The following is a 20,138-nucleotide window of genomic DNA, read 5'->3' as shown; positions in this document are numbered from 1 at the left end:
AGCAAAAGCAGTGATGTAATCCAGCTTTTCCTCTTGAAAATGTCTGTTCTAAAAATAGCCCATGTTAGTTTTTCAACAGTGACACATCATGAGGTCTGCTCTTTATGGAAAACAATAAATCCTAGAGATGTAATGGTTCATCTCTGCCCTGTGTCTGTCATCTAAAGGGTAAGATATCTTACATAAAAGAGGATTTTATTCTCCAGCATTAAACCAGCCTGTCTGAGGCTGAATTTAATCAAACAGGAAGGTGGAGACTCATTATCAAGTGCTGCATGGAATAAGTTTTCCCAAAAGCCAGGAAGGGCTGTTTTCCAAATGTGCCACTGTCAAAGAGGATCAATGGGATCATCAACAATCAAACTGCACCTCTCACTGAAATATTTGCTTTAAACTTACCCACTTTAGGCAGCAGTAGCAAGCCCAGGCAGTGGAAAAATATCATTATTTAATTTTAAGGATAGGACAGTGCATCCAACTCAGTCCCAGTGCAGAACATCCCTGTGCCTGGCTGCATGACATTACTGCTGTGCACTCAAAATTGTGCACAAAAAGGTCTTTTCTCCAGGTAAAACCAAAAATTCCAGGAGTGGTAGGAAATGCTCAAATAAGCAAATATCCCTCAGCAAGGAGCAAAGAATTGATCTGCTGCAGGTCCTGCAGAGAAGAAGTTGCCAAAACCCAGCTGCTGCCCAAATACATGAAGAAATAAAAGAATAAAATAAATAAATTAATTAAAAGCATAGAATTTTTAAGGTTGGAAAGAACTCATGTATGATTGGATCCAACTGCTAACCATGATCTACTTCAGCTTTGTGACAAGCCACCACCCCTTTAAGGGAGGAATTAGGGCCAGAGACTGCCACAAAATTGATGTTTGCCTGTGCTGGGAGACGAGGGGATGGACTTGGATCTGCAGTTTCTGCTGCTACAGCCCGAGTTCTGCAGAGCTTTCTCTCTGTACAGCAATAGCTCTGCAAAGTCGGGCTGGAAATCCCTTCCTGATGGATTTCCTTTCCTTTTCTGCTGGGCAGAAATCAGGTGCACTCTTTGTGAGCAGCCTTCCCTTGTCCTGTGAAGCCTTGCAGCCCCTTTTACTCTTCTCCAGCCTCTGCCATGAGTTCAGTGCAACCATCCAGAAGTGATGCCCTGGTGTAAAATCCCCAAAGGAAATCCCTGTTTTACAGTTTGAGATGCAGCAGCTCTGCCCCCTTAAACCTCACCTGGGAGCTGCTGAATTAGGGCCCAACACCCCCAGAGTGAAACCATGAAGGAATTCACTCACACACAGATCCCTGCTGGCTGCAGACACACCAAGCATGCACTCAGGCTCTGGGGGGAAGGAAGGAGGGGTGGCAATGTCCCACAGCCACGTGGACACAAAGTCACAGAGAAACCAAACGTGTGGTGATGCCATCGGGATGAGGCTGCTGCATCCCCAGCTTTGCCAGCCCAGCCCTGTGCCACCTCCATGTAGGTCTCAGATGCAGTCAAAGAGAAAATGGAAAATTTCTAACCAGGCAGAAGCCTGAGAAAGTTCTGTGAAATAATGTAAATAAGTTTGTTATCTCTCTTCTTGTTCACAATCTTTATAGTTAGGTTTTGCAACTGTGTGTCATTCACTGCACACCAATAGTGTGAGGTGTTTTCACTTCAGGACCAATGGAATTGGTCTGGATGAAGCTCTCTATAAAGGGTGATGTATTTTGAAATAAATCAGAGTTATACTCTCTCACTTTCTGAAGTGGAATAATTTCATTCTCATCCTGCCTCAACAGCATCATCTCCCCTCCTTCAGGAAGCCCCTGAAGTTACACACAGAATATTCTGAGTTGGAAGGGAGTTCACCTCCTGCTCTTTCTCCACCTTCCCCCATCAGCACCCCTCAGCAGCTCTGTGTCTGTGCTGTGCCTCACAGGAGGCAGCTGATGTGCACAGAAGTTGGTTATCAGGAGCCCATCAGGGTCCCCAGGGTCGCACACTCATGGGTTTAGGGGTGAGGGTGGGGACAGTCCCCCCCAAAACATGTGGCATTGAAAAAACTCTTTCCACACTTCTCCTTTTAATCAGTGTTCCGTAACAACTGCTTTCAGCAGGAGGGGAGTAGAGGGGGAAATAAGATCTTGTCACAGGTGCTCTAAATTAAAATTGTTGCTCTAAATTAAACATTCTACACGTGCAGGACATCAGGGAAGTGTCTCCAGCCAGGGACTGAGAGCAAACAATTGCCCCAGAAAGTGCAGGGTGTCACCCAGGCAGACACACCAAAAGTAACAGGGCAATTGCTGAGCCAGCATCTCGAGGATGTGTAATGATGCAGTGGGTGCAAATTGTCAGAAATTTCCCTTAAGTGTCAGAAATTTCCTTTTATATGTATTTCTTTGCTAAGGGAACTGTTCCCATTACCTGTGCTGCAGTGAAATCTCCACACAGCAAGTTAATGTGTTTAATTATTCCTTTCCTAAAGGTAAACAATTCACCTTCACTTTTCAAATCTCTCCTCTTCCAGAGCAATAAAACCAGTGCATGCTTTTGTGTGCTTGCCCTGCTTCTCCTGCCTAGCCTTTGTTTTAAAAACACATATCCCAGTCCTTCTTTTCCTAAAGAGGAACAACTTCTTGTAGACTTTTCACCATAGATTTCATTCCATAAGGAGTTCTGGTGCTGCACAAAGCAATCCAAAAGGTACACCCAGAGCAAGGAGCACTGGGAGTTTGGTGGAAATTTCCTTCCTGTGGGAATGTGCTACAATTCCTCACACAGGGCAGCCCTATGTGGATTTTTTTAGGGATTTGTTTGTTTGTTTATTTGTTTTTTTGGTTTTTTGTTTTTTTGTTAAGGTTGGGATTAAATTGTGTGAGATGGTATTTCTTGTTTGGACTCACAGAATCACAGAATAACGAGGCTGGAAGAGACCTCTAAGATCATCAAGTCCAACCTATGCCCTAACACTACAACTAGGCTATAGCACCAAGTGCCAAGTCCAGTCTTTTTTTAAACATATCCAGAGATGGTGATGCCACCACCTCCCTAGGAAGACAATTCCAGTATTTTATTATTCTTTCAGTGAAAATTTTTTTCCTAATATCCAACCTTAACCTTCCCTGACGTAGCTTGAGGCTGTGTCCTCTTGTTCTGCCGGTTGCTGCCCAGTGGAAGAGATCGACCCCCACCTGTCTACAACCTCCCTCCAATGTTTATTAGTTCTTATTTACATTACAGTCTCATAAAGTGTGACTTTTAAAGTACTTCTTTCTAATAAGTCAAAAATGGAGTGGTAACTTTTTCTTTATAAGGTTATTTTAAGGATAAATCATCTAATCAAGAAATGACAAGTTATTTTTACTTTTAACTTAATAACTAACTACTCGTGCTCTGTAATGCAGATTTTTTTTAAATCTAATTACACAATACTACTTAAACTCATTAAGAAGAAGGTGAAGAAGAAGGACTAGCTGCTGCTTTAAAACCCCCATCTTGCTTTATGTATATTACTGTATTCTAAACCCTTAAGCTCTGAGTTTCCCACCCTGTGATATCACACACTTCTATTCAAACTCCACACCCACAATCCCAGTTCTGCCATTCCATTTTGGAAGCTTCTCCATGGCCTCAGGTCAATGCAGTGTTCTCCTGGGGGTCAGTGCCTGGCAGCACAGAAATCCAAAATTTTCAGCAGCCAGGGTTCCAACAATTCACCACTGTTCATTTCTTCTCTTCCAGGTGGGCTGCAAGGCCATGATGGTTTTCTTCCAGTACTGTGTCATGGCCAACTTCTTCTGGTTGCTGGTGGAGGGGTTGTACCTTCACACCCTGCTGGTCATCTCCTTCTTCTCGGAGAGGAAATACTTCTGGTGGTACATCCTGATCGGCTGGGGTACGCATCTCCCCCAGGAGGGGATGCCTGTTTTAGCAGGAATTTAGCACAGATACCTGGGGACTCAGGTGGGGCAGGGGTGTTGTAGACAGCACACAGCCTTCCTTAAGTCCTAAGAAGTGTTTGGAGTGGATGGTGGATGAGAGGCTGGACACGAGTTCAAAATGTGCCCAAAAACCCAATTGGTGCAACCCCAGGCTGCATCAAAAGGAACGTCAGCAGCAGGACGAGGGAGGTGATTTTGTCCCTCTGCTCTCCTCATCTGAGGCTCCACCTGCAGAGATGCTTCCAGCCATGGGGTCCCCAAAATAAGAAGGATGTGGAGCTGTTGGAGCAACTCCAGAAGAGGTCACGGAGCTGCTCCAGGGTTGGAGCCCCTCTGCTCTGGAGTCAGGCTGGGAGAGCTGGGAATGTTCACCTGGAGAGGAAAATGCTCCAGGGAGAGCTCAGAGCCTAGAGGGGATCCAGGAGGGCTGGAGAGGGACTGGGGACAAGGGATGGAGGCACAGGGCAACGGGAAATGGCTTCAAACTGACAGAGAGTAGATTTAGATTGGATATTGGGAAGGAATTCCTTGATCCTTGCTGGGATTCTGAATTTGATGTCATCACATTAAATTGTAAGGATGGATCCCAGCAAAGCAGAAACCCTGGACTGAACCAGGCACTGAATTCAGGCCAGCCAGCTGCCCTGAGATCCCATCACCTTTGTGCTAATGCTGATAACCTGCTGCTCACTGCATTGGTGATTTCTCCAGCCTTAATGCAAATCTGGTTTCAAATGCATCAAATAAAATTAAATTAAAATTATATAATAGAAATAAAATAATTTTTTAAATTTTAAAAATAAAATAAAATAAAATAAAATAAAATAAAATAAAATAAAATAAAATAAAATAAAATAAAATAAAATAAAATAAAATAAGATAAAATAAAATAAAATAAAATAAGATAAAATAAATAAAATAGAAAAATGGTAAGGAAGAGAGAATTAAGCTCTTCACAAAGTAATTCACAACTGAATTGCTGACTTATGCAATTCAATCCTACCAGAACAATTTCTTTTATTTCTCCAAAAAGGCAACAGAGATCTTTTTTCCCCTTCATGCCATTTAGTTGAAGATTTCTATTTAAGTAAGCAGATAAACTTTCTACTGCCTGCTCTCAATAGCTGAAACTGAGAAATAATACGAGCAGGGAAGAATCTTGAGAAGAAAAGTTAAAATAAAATTGTGCCATGTCCAGGGACATGCCAGGACTCAGGATTTGCTCAATTATCCATGGAGTAACTTCCACTGAAAGTGACAGGAGCTACGCTCGGCTTCACACTGCCAAGGAGAGATAATTCTCCGTGCTCTGGGCAGAAGGAGGGATGGTGGGAGCAGGTCTCATTTCAGTTACTCAGGTCAGACCTTTGTTAACCTCACCTTGTGCTCCAGATACTCTTTATTTCAGCACTGGAGAGCTGGCAGGTTGTAAAGAGAAGTGCACAAAGGTAACAATTAAAATGAAAGGAAATTTCTTGCACTCCCAATGTGTCCTGAGGTTGCTTGGGTGCAGAAGGGCAATTCCAGAGCATGGCAAGTGCTTGAGGGGACTTTTGGCCTTTCGGTCATCCATCATTTTCAAGAGTGTCAGGGATGGATCTGGAATGGATTATGCATGAATTAATGATTTGGATGCACTAATTACAGTTTTTATTGGGTTTAGTACCAATGCACTTGGAAATCACTGGTAATTAAGTGTACACAATCTGTGAGTAACACAGAGCAAAGAGGTGTGTCCTTCCTGGAGTATTTCCAACCTAAATCCAGTCAAAAATATGAGAGAGAAAAGATCCAGCAGAAGAACTGGACAAGACCACCCTAACATGGCAGACCATGGAGTGAGGAGCACAGGCAGCTTCACCTGGCCAGCCACAGACAGCTGTGTGTGAACTTGGCACTCCAAGCTCCCTTACAGGGCAAAAGAGCCCAGGGATATTTCATTTTTATTGTTCTAAATGAAACATTTTACATTATTTAGCACACAGGTCATTTAGGTGGGTGACCTTTGTGTGAGAAACACAAAATTCTGCCCCTTGGTGCTAAGGAGAACCTGTGGTGACCTCCTTAGCTACAGGTGTCCACACTGTAGGTGGCTCAAGTGATCCCTGTTCCTTGCATTTCACCCTTGGGAGGTTTTTCTGGGCACTGCAATGGGAATATCAACATGCTGGGAGCAGTTCCAGAGAGCTGATCTTGCATGGCCGCAGGGAGGGAAAGCCAACGTTGCCAGTTTGGCATGTGAGGGTTGAAAATGTGAAGTATTTTCCCACCCCTGAGGGAAGGCATCCCCTCAGTCACTCAGGAGAGGTGGAAAGGGAGGGAGAACAGCCCTGAGAAATGAGGCAGATTTTAAACAATCTGGTAATGAAGTCAAGTAACCATTTGATCATGATTTCTGACAGCAGCACCATCTCTTCTCTCCTCAGGTGCTCCCTCCGTGTTCATCACTGCCTGGACTATTGTCAGGATTTACTTTTTTGATGTTGGGTAAGCCTGTGCACTCCATTATCTTTCCTTTCTAAATCTGCTTTCCTTTATGGCCAAGGAAAGCCCTGCAGCCTCAGCAACCCAAAACCCAGCAGCAGTGGCACCTCTCCCCTGCCACCAAGAAGCACTCCAAGGTCTCTCTGAAAAGTCATTTTAGGCCAATCACTCCCCCTTTTTACTTCCCAGTGCCTTGGTCAGGATATTTGCAGGGAAATTGTGAGCAGCCCTTGATGATTGCATTTCTCCCCGTGCTCAGAGCAGAGCTTTGCACTCTGCAGAACTGATACTAAACACGCAGCAGGGAATTTATAAACACACCCAATTCTCTCCCACAGCAAAAGCCTAAATTTTTTTTTTTTTTTTCTCAAGGAGATTTTGGGATCTATATTTCATCCCTTCTAACCTAGCAGCAGCCTTTGATATTTTGTAAGAAGCAGATAGAATGCAGCTAAGAAAATGAGGCAGATGCCAGAGTTATCCAAGGATGTGTGCAATTAAAGAGGATTTGATCCTGAAATTCTCATTCTTGCTTTTATTCAAGTGGTCAGACTGCAGTAATTGGAAAGGGTTTTATAGGAAAAGACCCCAGAGAGATGCAGAATTAAGTGCTTATTCTGTCCTCAGTATGCATTCCCTCACTTCTTGCATTTGCATCCTGGAGTTAAGTCCATTTTCTCCCATGCATTCTTCCCCTCCAAATGTGTCCTGATTTGCCCCTTTTTCTCTACAAGAAGCAGCTCAGATTTCTCACTGCATTTTTGATTTATAGTCATTCCAGCACATTTCCTGAGGGCTACTCACTTCCTTTATGGTTTCACTCTATCTGCATAAAAGTGACCTTATTTACTCTGTTAATAAATAGCCTCTAAAACGAGACAGAGTCAGGAGGATTTAACCATTCTGGATACCAGTTTTTCTTACTATTCAGCTCCAAAATTTCTTGATAAAAATACAGGATTCTTTGCATTTTCTGGAGGCTTTAAAGCCCTACATTTTTGTGCTGAGTAGAACAGAGTATGAATTTACAGAATATATTAATACCTAACACAGATTTTCTAAATTATTATTATTACCTGCAGAAAAAAAAATTCAGGAAATTTATCCAGATTAAATAAACCATAATTAGGTAAGATTGGTTAAACAACACTAAGACTTTATTTAAACATTCTAACTCCAAGTGAAAATGACCTTTATTGAGACTGTCTCAATTTAATTCAAAAATGAAGTGCACTAGACATAATTAGGGCCACTTTAATTCTAAATGAAAGGGCAGCATACACCTAACTGGAAGCATTTGTATGTGAGAAATTTGCTTCATTTCCCTGTAGAGTTAGGGCAGATTTAGTCAGTGTAACCCATGGAGTGCAATTTTTATCATCCTAAAGTTGATGCTTAAAATAGGTCTTAAGAACTATGCCCTAAAAGTGCCTCTCTTCATCTCCTACTGCAAACATTTGGAATTAGAGGAGCTGAATCTGGGTGAAATTGTCTGCAGTAGGCTCTGCTAATCTATTCTTACATGAAAGCAGCCCAATTTCCATGAATGCTTTCCTAAAAATGCACCTTCTATCACCTGAATGTGCAGATAAATGTGTCCCAAGCACTATCAGTCATTTCCTCATCAGCCCTTTCCTCTCGTTTCTCGTTGGCTTTCGAATGCAGTCCCAGGTGAGGGGTGGTGTGTGCAGACAGCTCTGGCTTCAGGGTTAAATAAATAATAAAGAAAAAAATAAATCCCACCCTGGACCCTGGGCACTTTTCTAGCTCCATGCACAGCTCAGGTGCAGCTTGCTGGATTTAGTGGGACTAACCCCACCACTGGCTGGTATTTTTTTCACAAGGATGAGATGGGTTTTTTTCTACTGGTGGCAATTTTTTTTTTCTGCTGGTGCCAATTGCTCTGTGCTTATCAAACCCCTTCCATCAAGGATGGTGGAGAGCACTGGAGCCCTGGTGAATCTTTTCATAGATTTTGATAGATTTTCATGGTTTTGATAGAATTTCCCTGCAGCAGAGCTCAGTGTAGGAGGAATTAAGAAAGTCACCATCCTCCCCCATGTTCACTCTGCTTGACATTCTCCAGCCCATGGCTAAGGGGAAAAAATTGGCATTACCTCTGGGATATTTTGTACCTACTAGTGCTCACAGCCACTGCAAAGCAAGTTTTGGCCATTCCCAGACCATTCACATTCGGTTTAGTCCTCTTCACACAACCCAGCCTAGCAAAACTTAGCTTTTAGGGAAAGCTTAGAAGGTTACAGACCTGCTTGTTTGCTGTGTTTGATGCTTTAAATCTGGCTTTCTTTCTTTTTAGGTGCTGGGAGGAAATAGTGGAATCCCCATTCTGGTGGATCATTAAAACTCCTATTTTGGTGTCTATTTTGGTAAAGTATCAGCACATTCTGCTGGCTGCAAAGCCATCTTTAGTCCTGTCTGGGGAGGGGGTGAAGGGGTGATGAGAAGTGTCCTGTAAATGTCCATGGAAAATGCACTGCCAGGTAAAATCCCGCTGTGCATTGAACATTTGCTTTAAGATGAGGAAATTCCTCCTCCAGATAAACCCCCTCACCTGCAGCACTGACCACAGGTGGAGTTGGAGTGACCAGGCCAGCGGGGTGGAACTCACTTGATGTAGCTTTGACCACCTCCATCTCCACCTCCATCTCTTTGGTGGGGTGGCCATGGCAGATGGAGGAAGGTGGTCGTGGCCATGGCAGATGGAGGAAGGTGGTTGGACATCCAGGAAAAGCTCATTTTGCCTCAGGAGTCAGTGGGTGCCTGAATTCCATCAGATGACCCGTGCTAGGAGTGGTTTTGTTCCTCTGAGCTGACCAGGATGACTTGTTCTGTTGTAGATGTCAGCCCTACAAATTAACATCAGTCCTACCATGAATTTCCACTTAAATAAAAAGTAGATTAATTCCCTCAGGAATTTGCCTCTTGCATGCAGCACAGAGTTGCATTCCAGCTGTGTATTTTTGGAGTAAGTTCTAGAGAACTTTGGCTGATTTCCAGAAAAATCAACAGAAGTGTTTGATTTTAATTCTCTGGATGTGATCAGTCCTGACCATAGAAACCAGGACACTTCTCAGGAACTCTGGGTCCTTCCATCTGTGTTGAAATAGCTCTGTTGGGCATGGATCCAAACATCAAAATCAAATGAACTGGAGTTAAACTTAGCTTTGAGTTTTCTTAAACGAAGTCAAGGATGTGGGAAAGGAAGCAAAAAAAAAAAAAAAAAAAAAAAAGAGCAACATAAATAAAATATATATATTTTAAACAGAAATCTTTCCTTAGACATCTTACTTATTCCATGTACATTATGACTTTTACAAGAAGGCTTGAAGATTTTTTTTTTTGTGGCATTTATCATGCAGGGATTCCAGACTGAAAGTTTCAGTAATGACATCTTGCTCTGTTTACCTCACTGGAAAGAAATATATTACTCAGATGACACATCTCCAAATATTTATATCATCCTAGAAAGCTATAGATGGTATTTTCCCATTCCTGAAATACGCTTTCAGTCAAAAAACACACCCTTTTATTCTCCTCAGATCAATGGGTCTGTATTTTCTGTTGGCCAATAAATCTTTTCCTCGTTGCCAAACAGAATTTACTCAGCAGTTCCTGATTTTCCTCCAGCAGATATCCTATAAATCTGTCCTAAAGGAAGGGCATGATAGCCACTGGCTGATGAACAGCAGGTTTCTCCAGGGGATAATGCAACATTTCCTCCAAATCCGTGGGAATACAGCTGATATCTCAGTGTAAGGAAGAAATACATAGACAAGATCTATAAGATCTTTAAGGTGCACGAGATATGTCTTGTGTACAAGGTATTGAGCACTGGAACACATTGATTACCTTTGGTTATGCTCTAGGGATAAAAAATAATCTAAAAAACTTCTCCAATATCCTGATTCCTGTATATTCTGCCATGGAATTCCAAGGTTATACCAAGCCTACATATTACACTCCACTCTGTGTTTGCTCTTGATCACTCCAAGCCAACACATTCAGAATTTATTAATTTATTAATTGCTCCATTCTTGCCTTCCTTGAAGCAGCTTGTGTGTTATCAATGCTTATTAGTGTAGTTGATCTAGATAATACTCATTTGGACTAATAAATTTCACTTCTCACCAAATCAGACACATAAACCACTTTTTGAGGAAATAAATACAAACAGAAACTATGATAAATTGCTCAGGATAGGTAAGAAGTGATTAAGCAATACATTACAAACAAGAAATGTGATGGATATCTAATCACTCAAAAGCTTTGAAAAAAGAGTGTCTATTTGGGAGGTAGGCTTCAGTCTGTTTTATTCATCTATTGTTGTGATAAGTGTAGGTATTGCTGGAAGAAATCTTATAATCTGTTTTTGCAGGGAGTCAGATTGGCAGGTTTAACACAATCCCTTCCAGCTGCTGAGCCTCTAAAAACTAGAATCATTTGCACATTCACTGACCATGAAAGGATAAAGAAAGGGGATGTGTGCCAAACTAAAACTGAACTAAGTCCCCAGGAATCTGTCATTGCTTTTTTGTTGTCTGTGTTGCATGAGTAAAAGGATGACTCAACAGAGAGGACCTTGAAATAAGCAGATTTGCATTCAATTCACACCATCAGGACATTCCCATTCCTAGATCTACACCTTTGCTGTTAAATAAGGTTCATATTGTTTGAGTACATTGGCAAAGCACTGTGAGATTTTGGGGTGAAAAGAACCACCTAAAATCTGGGTGTCAGCCAGACTGCTCCGGTCTGACATTCCAGGAGGGAACGTTCCCCGCTGCTTTGGTGAGGCCTACCCCTTGCTGCACAAGACAGAACATGGCCAATATGATGCCTTGGAGTGGCTACCTGAAACAGAGGCTGGACAAGATTAAGAAAATAAAAGTGGGCATTTATTAAAGGCCTTCAATAGGTTCACCTTGGGCAGTCAAAAGCCCCCAAGAGGGCCTACACCCAGGATGGATGATGGTCATGAGTTTTTCATACAGTTACAAGTTTGGTCCATTTACATACCGGGGTTAAACTGATGCCTTAAGCAGCTGGAACAGAGGCTGGACGGAGTTAAGGGGAATAAAGAGAATATTTACTGAAGAGCCTTCAAAGGCCACACCCTGGCAGTACCAGAGCCACAGTCGTGGCTCTGCCTGGATGGCTGTAAGATGGAAGCAAAAGAGGGCTTGGTCATAAGATCTCACATTTTTATAAGTTCTGGTCCATTTGCACCTTCGTCCAATTTCAGCTTTAGCCCAGGCAGTCCCATCCTCCTTTTTTTTCTCTCTCCAGCCCACGTTGTTTGTGCTCTTGGGCTAAGATTTGGATCATTTGTCCTTGGTCCCCAGCAGGAGAAGGAATTGTTTTGTCTCCCTACTCTGTGCAGAGAGCTCAGCATCCCCTGATATGAAACACAGACCCACACACTAAAGCAGCACAGAATATGCAAAAAAAGAAAAAAAGTTAAAAACCTGAGGCGTCAAACCCTCCAATTACAGCTTCAGGTAATGAAGTCATATACCCCGAGTTTCCTCACTTTTGTTTATACATTTCAGGGCCTGAGACAGTCAGGTGTTCTTGAGTTTCACGCATAAAGAGGAATTGTTTTGTCTGAATAAAACAGGAAAACAGCAGCTGACAGGCTATGGAGTTTTAGAGTTATACCCTAAAGCAGTACAGGATGTGAAAAACATAAAACCTAAATCCTACACCATCAAATAGGATTGAGCAGAGGCCAGCTGGAGTGGATCCTGCTTCGTGTTTTGGTTTGGTTTCCCTGGCTCACCAGGCTCAGCAGCTGGTCCCATGTCACGCAGCAGGACGTCGTGCGGAGCTGTGCTCGATGGGCTTGACATCATCATACTTGGGATGTATGACACGAAGTCCCAAGCAGGCTGATGTCAGGCCCAAGATGCCATCCTGTGTCGGTTTCCCATGTGCTCCCCGCCCCCGAGCGGGGTTCTCTCTGCTCATGGTTCTCTCCTTCCATGGCAAAAACCATTCCAGTGAGAGGAATTCCCCTCTAGTCGTGGGCTCTTTTCCCTGGAGAAAAATGCTGATGTTTTACCCTTCTCTTCCCATCTCCACAGGTGAACTTCATCCTCTTCATCTGCATCATCCGTATCTTAGTCCAGAAGCTGCATTCCCCAGATGTTGGGCACAACGAAACCAGCCAATATTCGTAAGTCTCAGACTTTTCCAAGCCTATCCAGTGTTTTTTAGGAAATCTGCCTGTCTGCTTGATAGTTCATTATTGCATCTTGTTTCATGATTGCGTCTGTCTGCGCTGATCAAAATCAATTAATTTTAATTACTTAAAGCAGATAAGAAATCAGGAAATGGTACATTTATTAAAAGAACTGGGCACGTTTTATGGCAGTTCGTGGCAGGTGAGAGGGATTTCTCCTGGGATTAATGATGAAGAAATGAGAGTAATAATAATGATCATGAAACCAAATATATTTTTTATTTGAATATTTAATATTTATTGGATTCTGAAGGCAGAAGGACCCTGATGGAAAACAAAAAGTTGCTCTCCAGCCTTTTTTTCCTGACCCTCAGTTTTAAAGGAGAGATCTAGAAAATTACCATTCAGTAGGATCTATAACAATGGTATATTTGTTAAAAGAACTGGGCACGTTTTATGGCAGTTCGTGGCAGGTGAGAGGGATTTCTTCTGGGATTAATGATGAAGAAATGAGAGTAATAATAATGATCATGAAACCAAATATATTTTTTCTTTGAATATTTAATATTTATTGGATTCTGAAGGCAGAAGGACCCTGATGGAAAACAAAGAGTTGCTCTCCAGCGTTTTTTTCCTGACCCTCAGTTTTAAAGGAGAGATCTAGAAAATTACCATTCAGTAGGATCTGTAACAGTTTTTCCTCATGCTAAAAGAGATCTCTTAACAAGATTGGATTAACTCAATACATTTCTCTGCTCTTTTGAGAAGGATCAGTCTTAGAAGTTTTACTTGACTTAATACTTTTATTCCAGGGATATGAGGTTGGCCTTAATGGGGCTTTATACAATGAACAACATGCCAGAGAGATCAACATCTCTCAGTGGCCAAGGCTGGTCTCAGCTGCAGTATTTTAAGAGTGAAGGAAATGTCTATCTGCATAGATTTATTCTGGCTTCAATGCAAATAAAATAAAAGTCCAGACCGGGTTATTTTTGACTCTTCCCACTGTTTTGGCTCCCCTTTTCAACTACACTGGATATTTATTAAATGTTTCCTGGAAAATAATTAAATGAAAAGAGTCTAGTGTCTGCATGACTACTGCTTGTAAATCTTTGTCTCCGAAGGGAGGTGTGCTTTTGGGTACCCTGAAAAATCTCACTCCATCTTCCTGCAGGATGGAAAAAAGTAACAATATGTTCCCTAAATCCTGCCCAGCCATGGCACTGAGACTTTCCCTCTGGTGATGGTGAATTATTCATTTAATCTGCCTCGAGAAATTCTCAGATTTATGAAAGGAAATGCCAGGTCTTGACCTTAATTTTCCTGGCAGCAGCCAAAGACAATTACCTATTTTTCTTTCATCACAACACACCTACATTACCAGACCCTGTGCTTTCTACCACCTGCCCTTCTGGATTTCCAACTGGGAATTGTATCTTTGCACACCAGCTTTGCAGCAGGTGCACAGATTAAATCAGCATATTTAAATACGTTCTAGTACTGAGCAGCATCCTGGCACTTCTGGCTCCTGTTCACCTCAGCAAAAGTGCTGCCAACATGCACCTGATGAGTTATGCCCAGATTATCTCAGAGGTCATGCTGGGCTTTGGGCTCAGGACACATTTTCCAGGGAGGTGCAGCAGTCAAGAAAGCTCTTTTTGCCTTATGAACAAACATAGGGCATGTTGGTGAAACACAGAATTCCCCTCACTGATGACCTGCTCAACAGGGGGTTCTGCTGAAGGACGACTGATCCTGACATCTACAGATCCTCACCTTCCTTCACCACCTGGAAAGATGGCTCAGTTCCACTGGAGAATGAATCACTTCATAAAATCATAGAATCCTGCAACATTTTGGGTTGGGAGGGACCTTAAAGCTCATCCAGTTCCAGCCCCCTGCCATGGGCAGGGACACCTTCCACAACCCCAGGGTGCTCAGAGCTCCTTCCAACTTGGCCCTAAAATTTTAAGTTTCTAAGCCACATGAGGTGCTTTAGGACACTTCCAATACTTGCATGGACCTGTCAGATAGGACATGGGACCTATGGGACACTTGTCACCTTGTACAGTAGCACCTGGCCACCAGCCACATCTGGCTGGGACATCTGGAAAACGCTGTTGACCGAATTCACTGCATTAGGTACAACACATCACACTTTCCTATGGAAACAAAAATTAATTGTCTGAAACTGAAGGCTGGACCCCACCAAGAAGAGTTCTCAACGTGGTCCTAATATTTTTAGTTTTAGACAGTAATCCATGGAGGCTTCTGAGGTTTGACTGCAGGACCCAACAGTTCTTAGCAGATAACTGCTGCTGAAATGTTGAGGGAGCTGGGGGTGTTTAGCCTGGAGGAGGCTCAGAGTGATCCTACTGCTCTCCACAGCTCCCTGAAAGGAGGTTGGAGCCAGATGGGGATTGGGCTCTTCTCCCAGGCAACAAGTGACAGGATGAGAGGAAATGGCCTCAAGTTGTGCCTGGAGATGTTCAGGTTGGACATCAGGAGGAATTTCTTCACCAAAAGGGTTGTGAAGCACTGGAAGGGGCTGCCCAGGGAGGTTTGTACTCCCCATCCCTGGAGGTGTCCAAGGAAGGCCTAGACATGGCACTCAGTGCTCAGGGCTGGGGACAAGGTGGGCATCAGGCACAGCTTGGGCTCGATGGTCTGGGAGGTCTTTCCCAACCAAATGCCTCTGTGATTCTGTGTGCATTCCTCCTGCCAAATCTGAGACAAATCTGTTTTAAACTAACAGCATCCTGGATATCTCATTTCCATTTCTCCCTCCTTCTCATGTGTATTTTATATTGTTTATTTTCTACACACACAGCCTGCTGACAAGCTGACAGCATTGTTCAATTCCAGAAGGTCTGAGCTTAGCTGCAGGCTGTAAGCTCAGGTGTGCTGCTGACTCCCTCATTAATGCTGCAGACAGGGAACTGGGCTTTCATGTACAGGAAGCTCTAAAAACAAGTCACCAAAAGAGTTTTGTGGAAATAGCAGGGACATGTGCAAGAACAGGACAGCAATATTTCAGGCAAATAGAATTTGTCTTCTGCAACAAAAAACTTGAGCAAAATTCATCTCTCCATTCTGTCTGTGGATCAATATTGTCATTAAATCTTCTGAGTAACTTTTCCATTGGGATTTCAAGGAGCGTGGCTGAAATGTTGGTTCACTCTTGGCCACTCCCAAGGACAGGAGCAGGTTCCATGCAGGTTAATGGACACGTGTTCTCCCAAAATTACCTGTCACCTGTCAGAGAGGAGAGGTCTGGGGTGTGCTGGGAACCAGAGTAATGAGGGTTTGAGAATCCATGGTTTCCAGCAGATTTAACCATCTTTAGACAATCCCCCAAGCAGTTCTGCCTCCTGCACAGCCAGGCTTGAGCTTCCTGGGAGAAATTACACTGGGACTGGGTGATGATTTTCCTGAGTGCAGTGTTTAGGTGGTGGAGTCTTTTAAAAATCACAGAGCCCTTGCCTTGATGCCAAAATAAAATCTAAAACACAGTATCTGGTGAAGCTCGGTGTTGGGAGCAAGAGACTGGTGCAAGGTGTGCAAATTGGAGGAGGGGGCTCAAGTTTTGTCATTAATGTTCTTTTCATTACCACAGTCCAGCCAGGAGGGAAAATACTGTAATTAAGGCCCCAGTGTTGTCTGCAATGATAAGATAAAATTTTCTAATCCACTGGAGGTTGCAAACAGCATCTCTGTCAATGCAGGACACAAAGGTAGCCCCACATCTCCTTCTCTAGGCTGATGTTCCTCAGAGATTGGGGAGAGAGGAGAGATCTCTGCAAAGCCAATGTTGATATTCACTGAACTGCTTGGGAAATGAGTGACTTCCCACACAGCTGGGGAGATTAGGGCTGGTAGTGCCAGCATGGGTCCCACTGGCCAGGGCTGCTTCTGCAGTGAGGAACAGGGAACACTGATGCTCACCAGAGACTGTGGCAGTCCTGTGGTGGAGAAAAGCACCCAAGACAACTCAGATTTTGGATCCCTGTGAGCAGAGATGTGCCTGCTAGTGAGGGAGGTGGACAAGATAAACTCCTGTAAAGTTCCTCATCTTCCTGCAGGCTCTTATTTTGCCTGGGATGAGCCTAAGCCTCCAGTCACAGCCTTAATGTTGAGCTGTCTCTGGGCCAGGCCTGGGGAGAGCTACAGAGGAGCTCTGGGAAGCACAGGGATGAGCATCCTCTGCACAAAGCTGCCACATCAGCCTCCCAGTGGGCTCCTGCAGGTGGCAAATAAATGAAGATGGTCTGAGAGGTCTTAGCCTGATGAGGCTTTGGAGATTGCAGGTGGAAAAATGAGTATCTCCAACATCCCAGCCCTAGCTTTATTTCCTCCAGGAGCCTCTGAAAGAGGGGGAGATGTCAGAGGATATGAGTGGCCAAGGGAGACAAAACCCCCACAAGCATCCTTAGACCCTTGATTTCATTTTCTTTCTGCCAGCTACTTTTAAATAATGATTAGATTTAATACATTATCATCTCTTCCCAATTAGACCCCTGATTACCCAGCATGATGCCATTAAGCACAAATACTGTTCATCCCCCTCCTTTGGAGACATTCATTGTGCAGTAGCCTGTCATTATTCTGAGCTAAACATACCATTTCTCTCCCAGAAGCTGTAATTTTCAGAAATCCCAGGCAAACAAAGACATTGCTAGATGATGGTTTAGCTTGTGGAGAGGAAAAAAAGATCTCTGGTGGGAGGGAAAGAAGAGAGGAGGGAGAAAGAAATACCTCCAGTGTAGCTACTGGGAATAAAAATGTCATAAACATTTTATGGTGCCACCAGGTCTGAAATCACCAGCAATCTGCAGTCCGTGGGACAAGGAAAAATAATAAATTTTCAGGGTTAAATTTTATTTCAAGGTTCAGCTGCAGGATTCCTCAGCCTTTTACTCTCTTCCCTTTCCCCTCATGGCTCATGTTTGTCTTTCCAACAGGAGGCTGGCCAAGTCCACCCTGCTGCTGATCCCTCTCTTTGGCATTCACTACATCATGTTTGCTTTCTTCCCTGACAATTTCAAAGCAGAAGTGAAGCTGGTCTTTGAGCTGGTGGTTGGGTCATTCCAGGTAAGCCACCATTTGGGTCACCAGGTCTGTCACTAGGTCTGTCACCAGGGAGAAATGCAATGAGATTGACATGGGTGTTTTCTGGACATGCCCCATATTGCTCTCATACCTTTGTGGAAAATCTACTCACTCCAGCATGGCCAGGATGAAAGATAAATTTATATTTTGCCTCCCAGAAGGAGATTCTCTTCCCTCATTTTAGGAAATGAAAATGTTCCTCTATACATTGGTGTCTCTGTGGTTTTTCATACTTTAGGGAGAAAAAGAAACACCTCTGTTTCAGTTTTTGTATTATTGACATGTCCAAGGCCAGGGTGGATGGGGCTTTGAGCAGCAAGTTTCATTCAGCAGTGAATGATTTACACCCCTGACTACATCACCATCACTGCACTGGAAGTGTTCAAAAATTGTGCAGATGTGGCACTTGGGGACATGGGTTAGTGGTGGACTTGGCTGTGCTGGGGGAATGGTTGGGCTTGATGACCTCAGAGGTCTTTTCCAACCTGAACACTTCTGTGGTTGTGTGGTCTCTCCTTTGGGAGCTGAATAGATCTACACTCTCTCTTTGTCTGTAGTGCTAAAATCATGTTTTCTCCTTTCCCCAGGGATTTGTGGTGGCTGTTCTGTACTGCTTTCTCAATGGAGAGGTAAGACCAGATCATCAGAGCTTTTTGGTTAATGTTTGCAGCTAGGAATAAATGAATGTATGTGGAAAGTGGATTGAGAAGTGTTCCATTACTGATCCTGGTGTTACAATATTGAGGAGAAGCATCCAAATCACATCTCTCTCTCTCTCTCCAGGAAAACAATTCAACCATTTGCCTGACAGTTTTCAGCACAATTAATAAAAACAATCAATAAACACATCAGGACTTGTGCTTGCACTGTAGCGTTGCTGCTGAGCCCATCCTCTCCTCATGAGACAGCATCAGTGGCACTCCTGTGTGAAATTGCACAATCCCTGAACCCAAAGCACCACCTTCAGCAGGGCAGGATAAATCCCATCCAATACCTGTTTATGCTTAGTGCCCCCAGGAATCCTCCCCAGGATCACACCCAGAGCCAAAACCAGCACAGGCATTGGTGTGACTGCACAGAGCAGCGCAGGTGAACGTGATTCTGCCTTGCAGGAATAATCTTGACTTTCCCACATTTTAGTCCTGGCATTCTCATCCTGGCATTGTGCTGTTCCTGTGTTTGTTTATCCCAGAGCACTTCAGACACAGCTGTTTCATCTGATTCATGCTGTTACCTAAAAATTTGCACTGGAGGGCTTGCAGGAGGGGACAAGGACAGTGGCCAGGTTTGTTCAGGATTTGAATTGGGATGGCATAAACCAGGTTATTTCTGTAAATACTCTGAGCAGCAACAAGCAGCTTCTGTCAAAAGAAGCACAGCTGTATTGACAGCTTTACAAACAAGCTGTAGTTAAATCATTTCTATTTGGAACAAAAACAGGGCAGTGAAAAGGAAAGCATCTTAATTACACTCACCGAGTGTTGTCATTGAAGTTAAGTAGTCTGGCACCTTAACTGTATCAATAAGAATTTCCTTTCTGATGAAGCTCAGGGATTTCTGCTCTAGTAATTTACTGACTGGAGTGTTCCCTTTATGTGATTTAAAGTTCTGGCCAAGCCATGTTTAGTGGCCTTTAAAAAGTTCTTGGTCCCAGGGCAGGTGGGTTAGCCAAGGCTGCTCACATAACCAGGTCAGAATAGGCTGGGGATGGTGTGGCTGGGCAGTGCCCAGGCACAAAGGGACCTGGGGGTGCTGGTCAACAGTGACTGGACACGAGCCAGCAGCAGGCCCTGGTGGCCAAAGGCCAGTGGCTCCTGGCCTGGATCAGGAATGGTGTAGCCAGCAGGAGCAGGGAGGTCATTCTGCCCCTGTACCTGGCACAGGTGAGGGCACACCTCGAGGGCTGTGCCCAGTTCTGGCCCCTCAGCTTGGGAAGGACCTTGGGACATGTCCAGAGGGGACAACGAGGCTGGAGAGGGGCTGGGAACACAAACCCTGTGAGGAACCCCTGAGGGAGCTGGGGGTGCTCAGCCTGGAGAAAAGGAGACTCAGGGGTGACCTCAGCACTCCCCACAGCTCCTGAAAGGTGGCTGTGCTCAGCTGGGGCTGGGCTCTGTCTCCAGGAACTGACAGAACCAGAGCACACAGCCTCGAGCTGCACCAAGGGAAGTTTAGGTTGGATGTCAGGAAAAAGTTTTTCACAGAAAGGTGATAAAGTTCTGGAATGGCTGCCCGGGGAGGTGGTGGAGTCCCCATCCCTGGGTGTGTTTAACAAAGCCTGGATGTGGCACTGGGTGCCAGGGTTGAGTTGAGGTGTTGGGGCTGGGTTGGACTTGATGCTCTTGAAGGTCTCTTCCAACATGGTCATTCTGGGAATTCTGTGAACATCAAGTGATGCCCTGTGCTGCCTTTTCCATCTT

At 43.9% G+C, this 20,138-nt stretch overlaps 1 protein-coding gene and 1 non-coding gene across 2 annotated transcripts in view; both read left to right on the top strand.

Annotated features, from left to right (window-relative positions):
• The window catches only part of VIPR1 (vasoactive intestinal peptide receptor 1), a 114,066-nt gene that overhangs the window by 89,259 nt on the left and 4,669 nt on the right, over positions 1-20,138 (top strand). Inside the window, exons 7-12 of the mRNA XM_030264178.4 lie at positions 3,724-3,877; positions 6,350-6,410; positions 8,725-8,794; positions 12,512-12,603; positions 17,571-17,700; positions 18,306-18,347. Coding sequence (XP_030120038.4) covers positions 3,724-3,877; positions 6,350-6,410; positions 8,725-8,794; positions 12,512-12,603; positions 17,571-17,700; positions 18,306-18,347 — 549 coding nt within the window. The remainder of the gene's footprint in view (positions 1-3,723; positions 3,878-6,349; positions 6,411-8,724; positions 8,795-12,511; positions 12,604-17,570; positions 17,701-18,305; positions 18,348-20,138) is intronic.
• Positions 12,266-12,331, top strand: MIR1662 (microRNA mir-1662). The gene has a single exon (NR_048961.1). It is a non-coding gene; the product is annotated as a microRNA mir-1662 (primary transcript).

The sequence above is a fragment of the Taeniopygia guttata genome, chromosome 2, assembly GCF_048771995.1.
Source record: "Taeniopygia guttata chromosome 2, bTaeGut7.mat, whole genome shotgun sequence".
In the NCBI taxonomy this organism is placed as follows: Eukaryota; Metazoa; Chordata; class Aves; order Passeriformes; family Estrildidae; genus Taeniopygia; species Taeniopygia guttata.
Note: the sequence above shows the minus strand (reverse complement) of the source record. Positions and strands in the feature narration are given on the sequence as shown.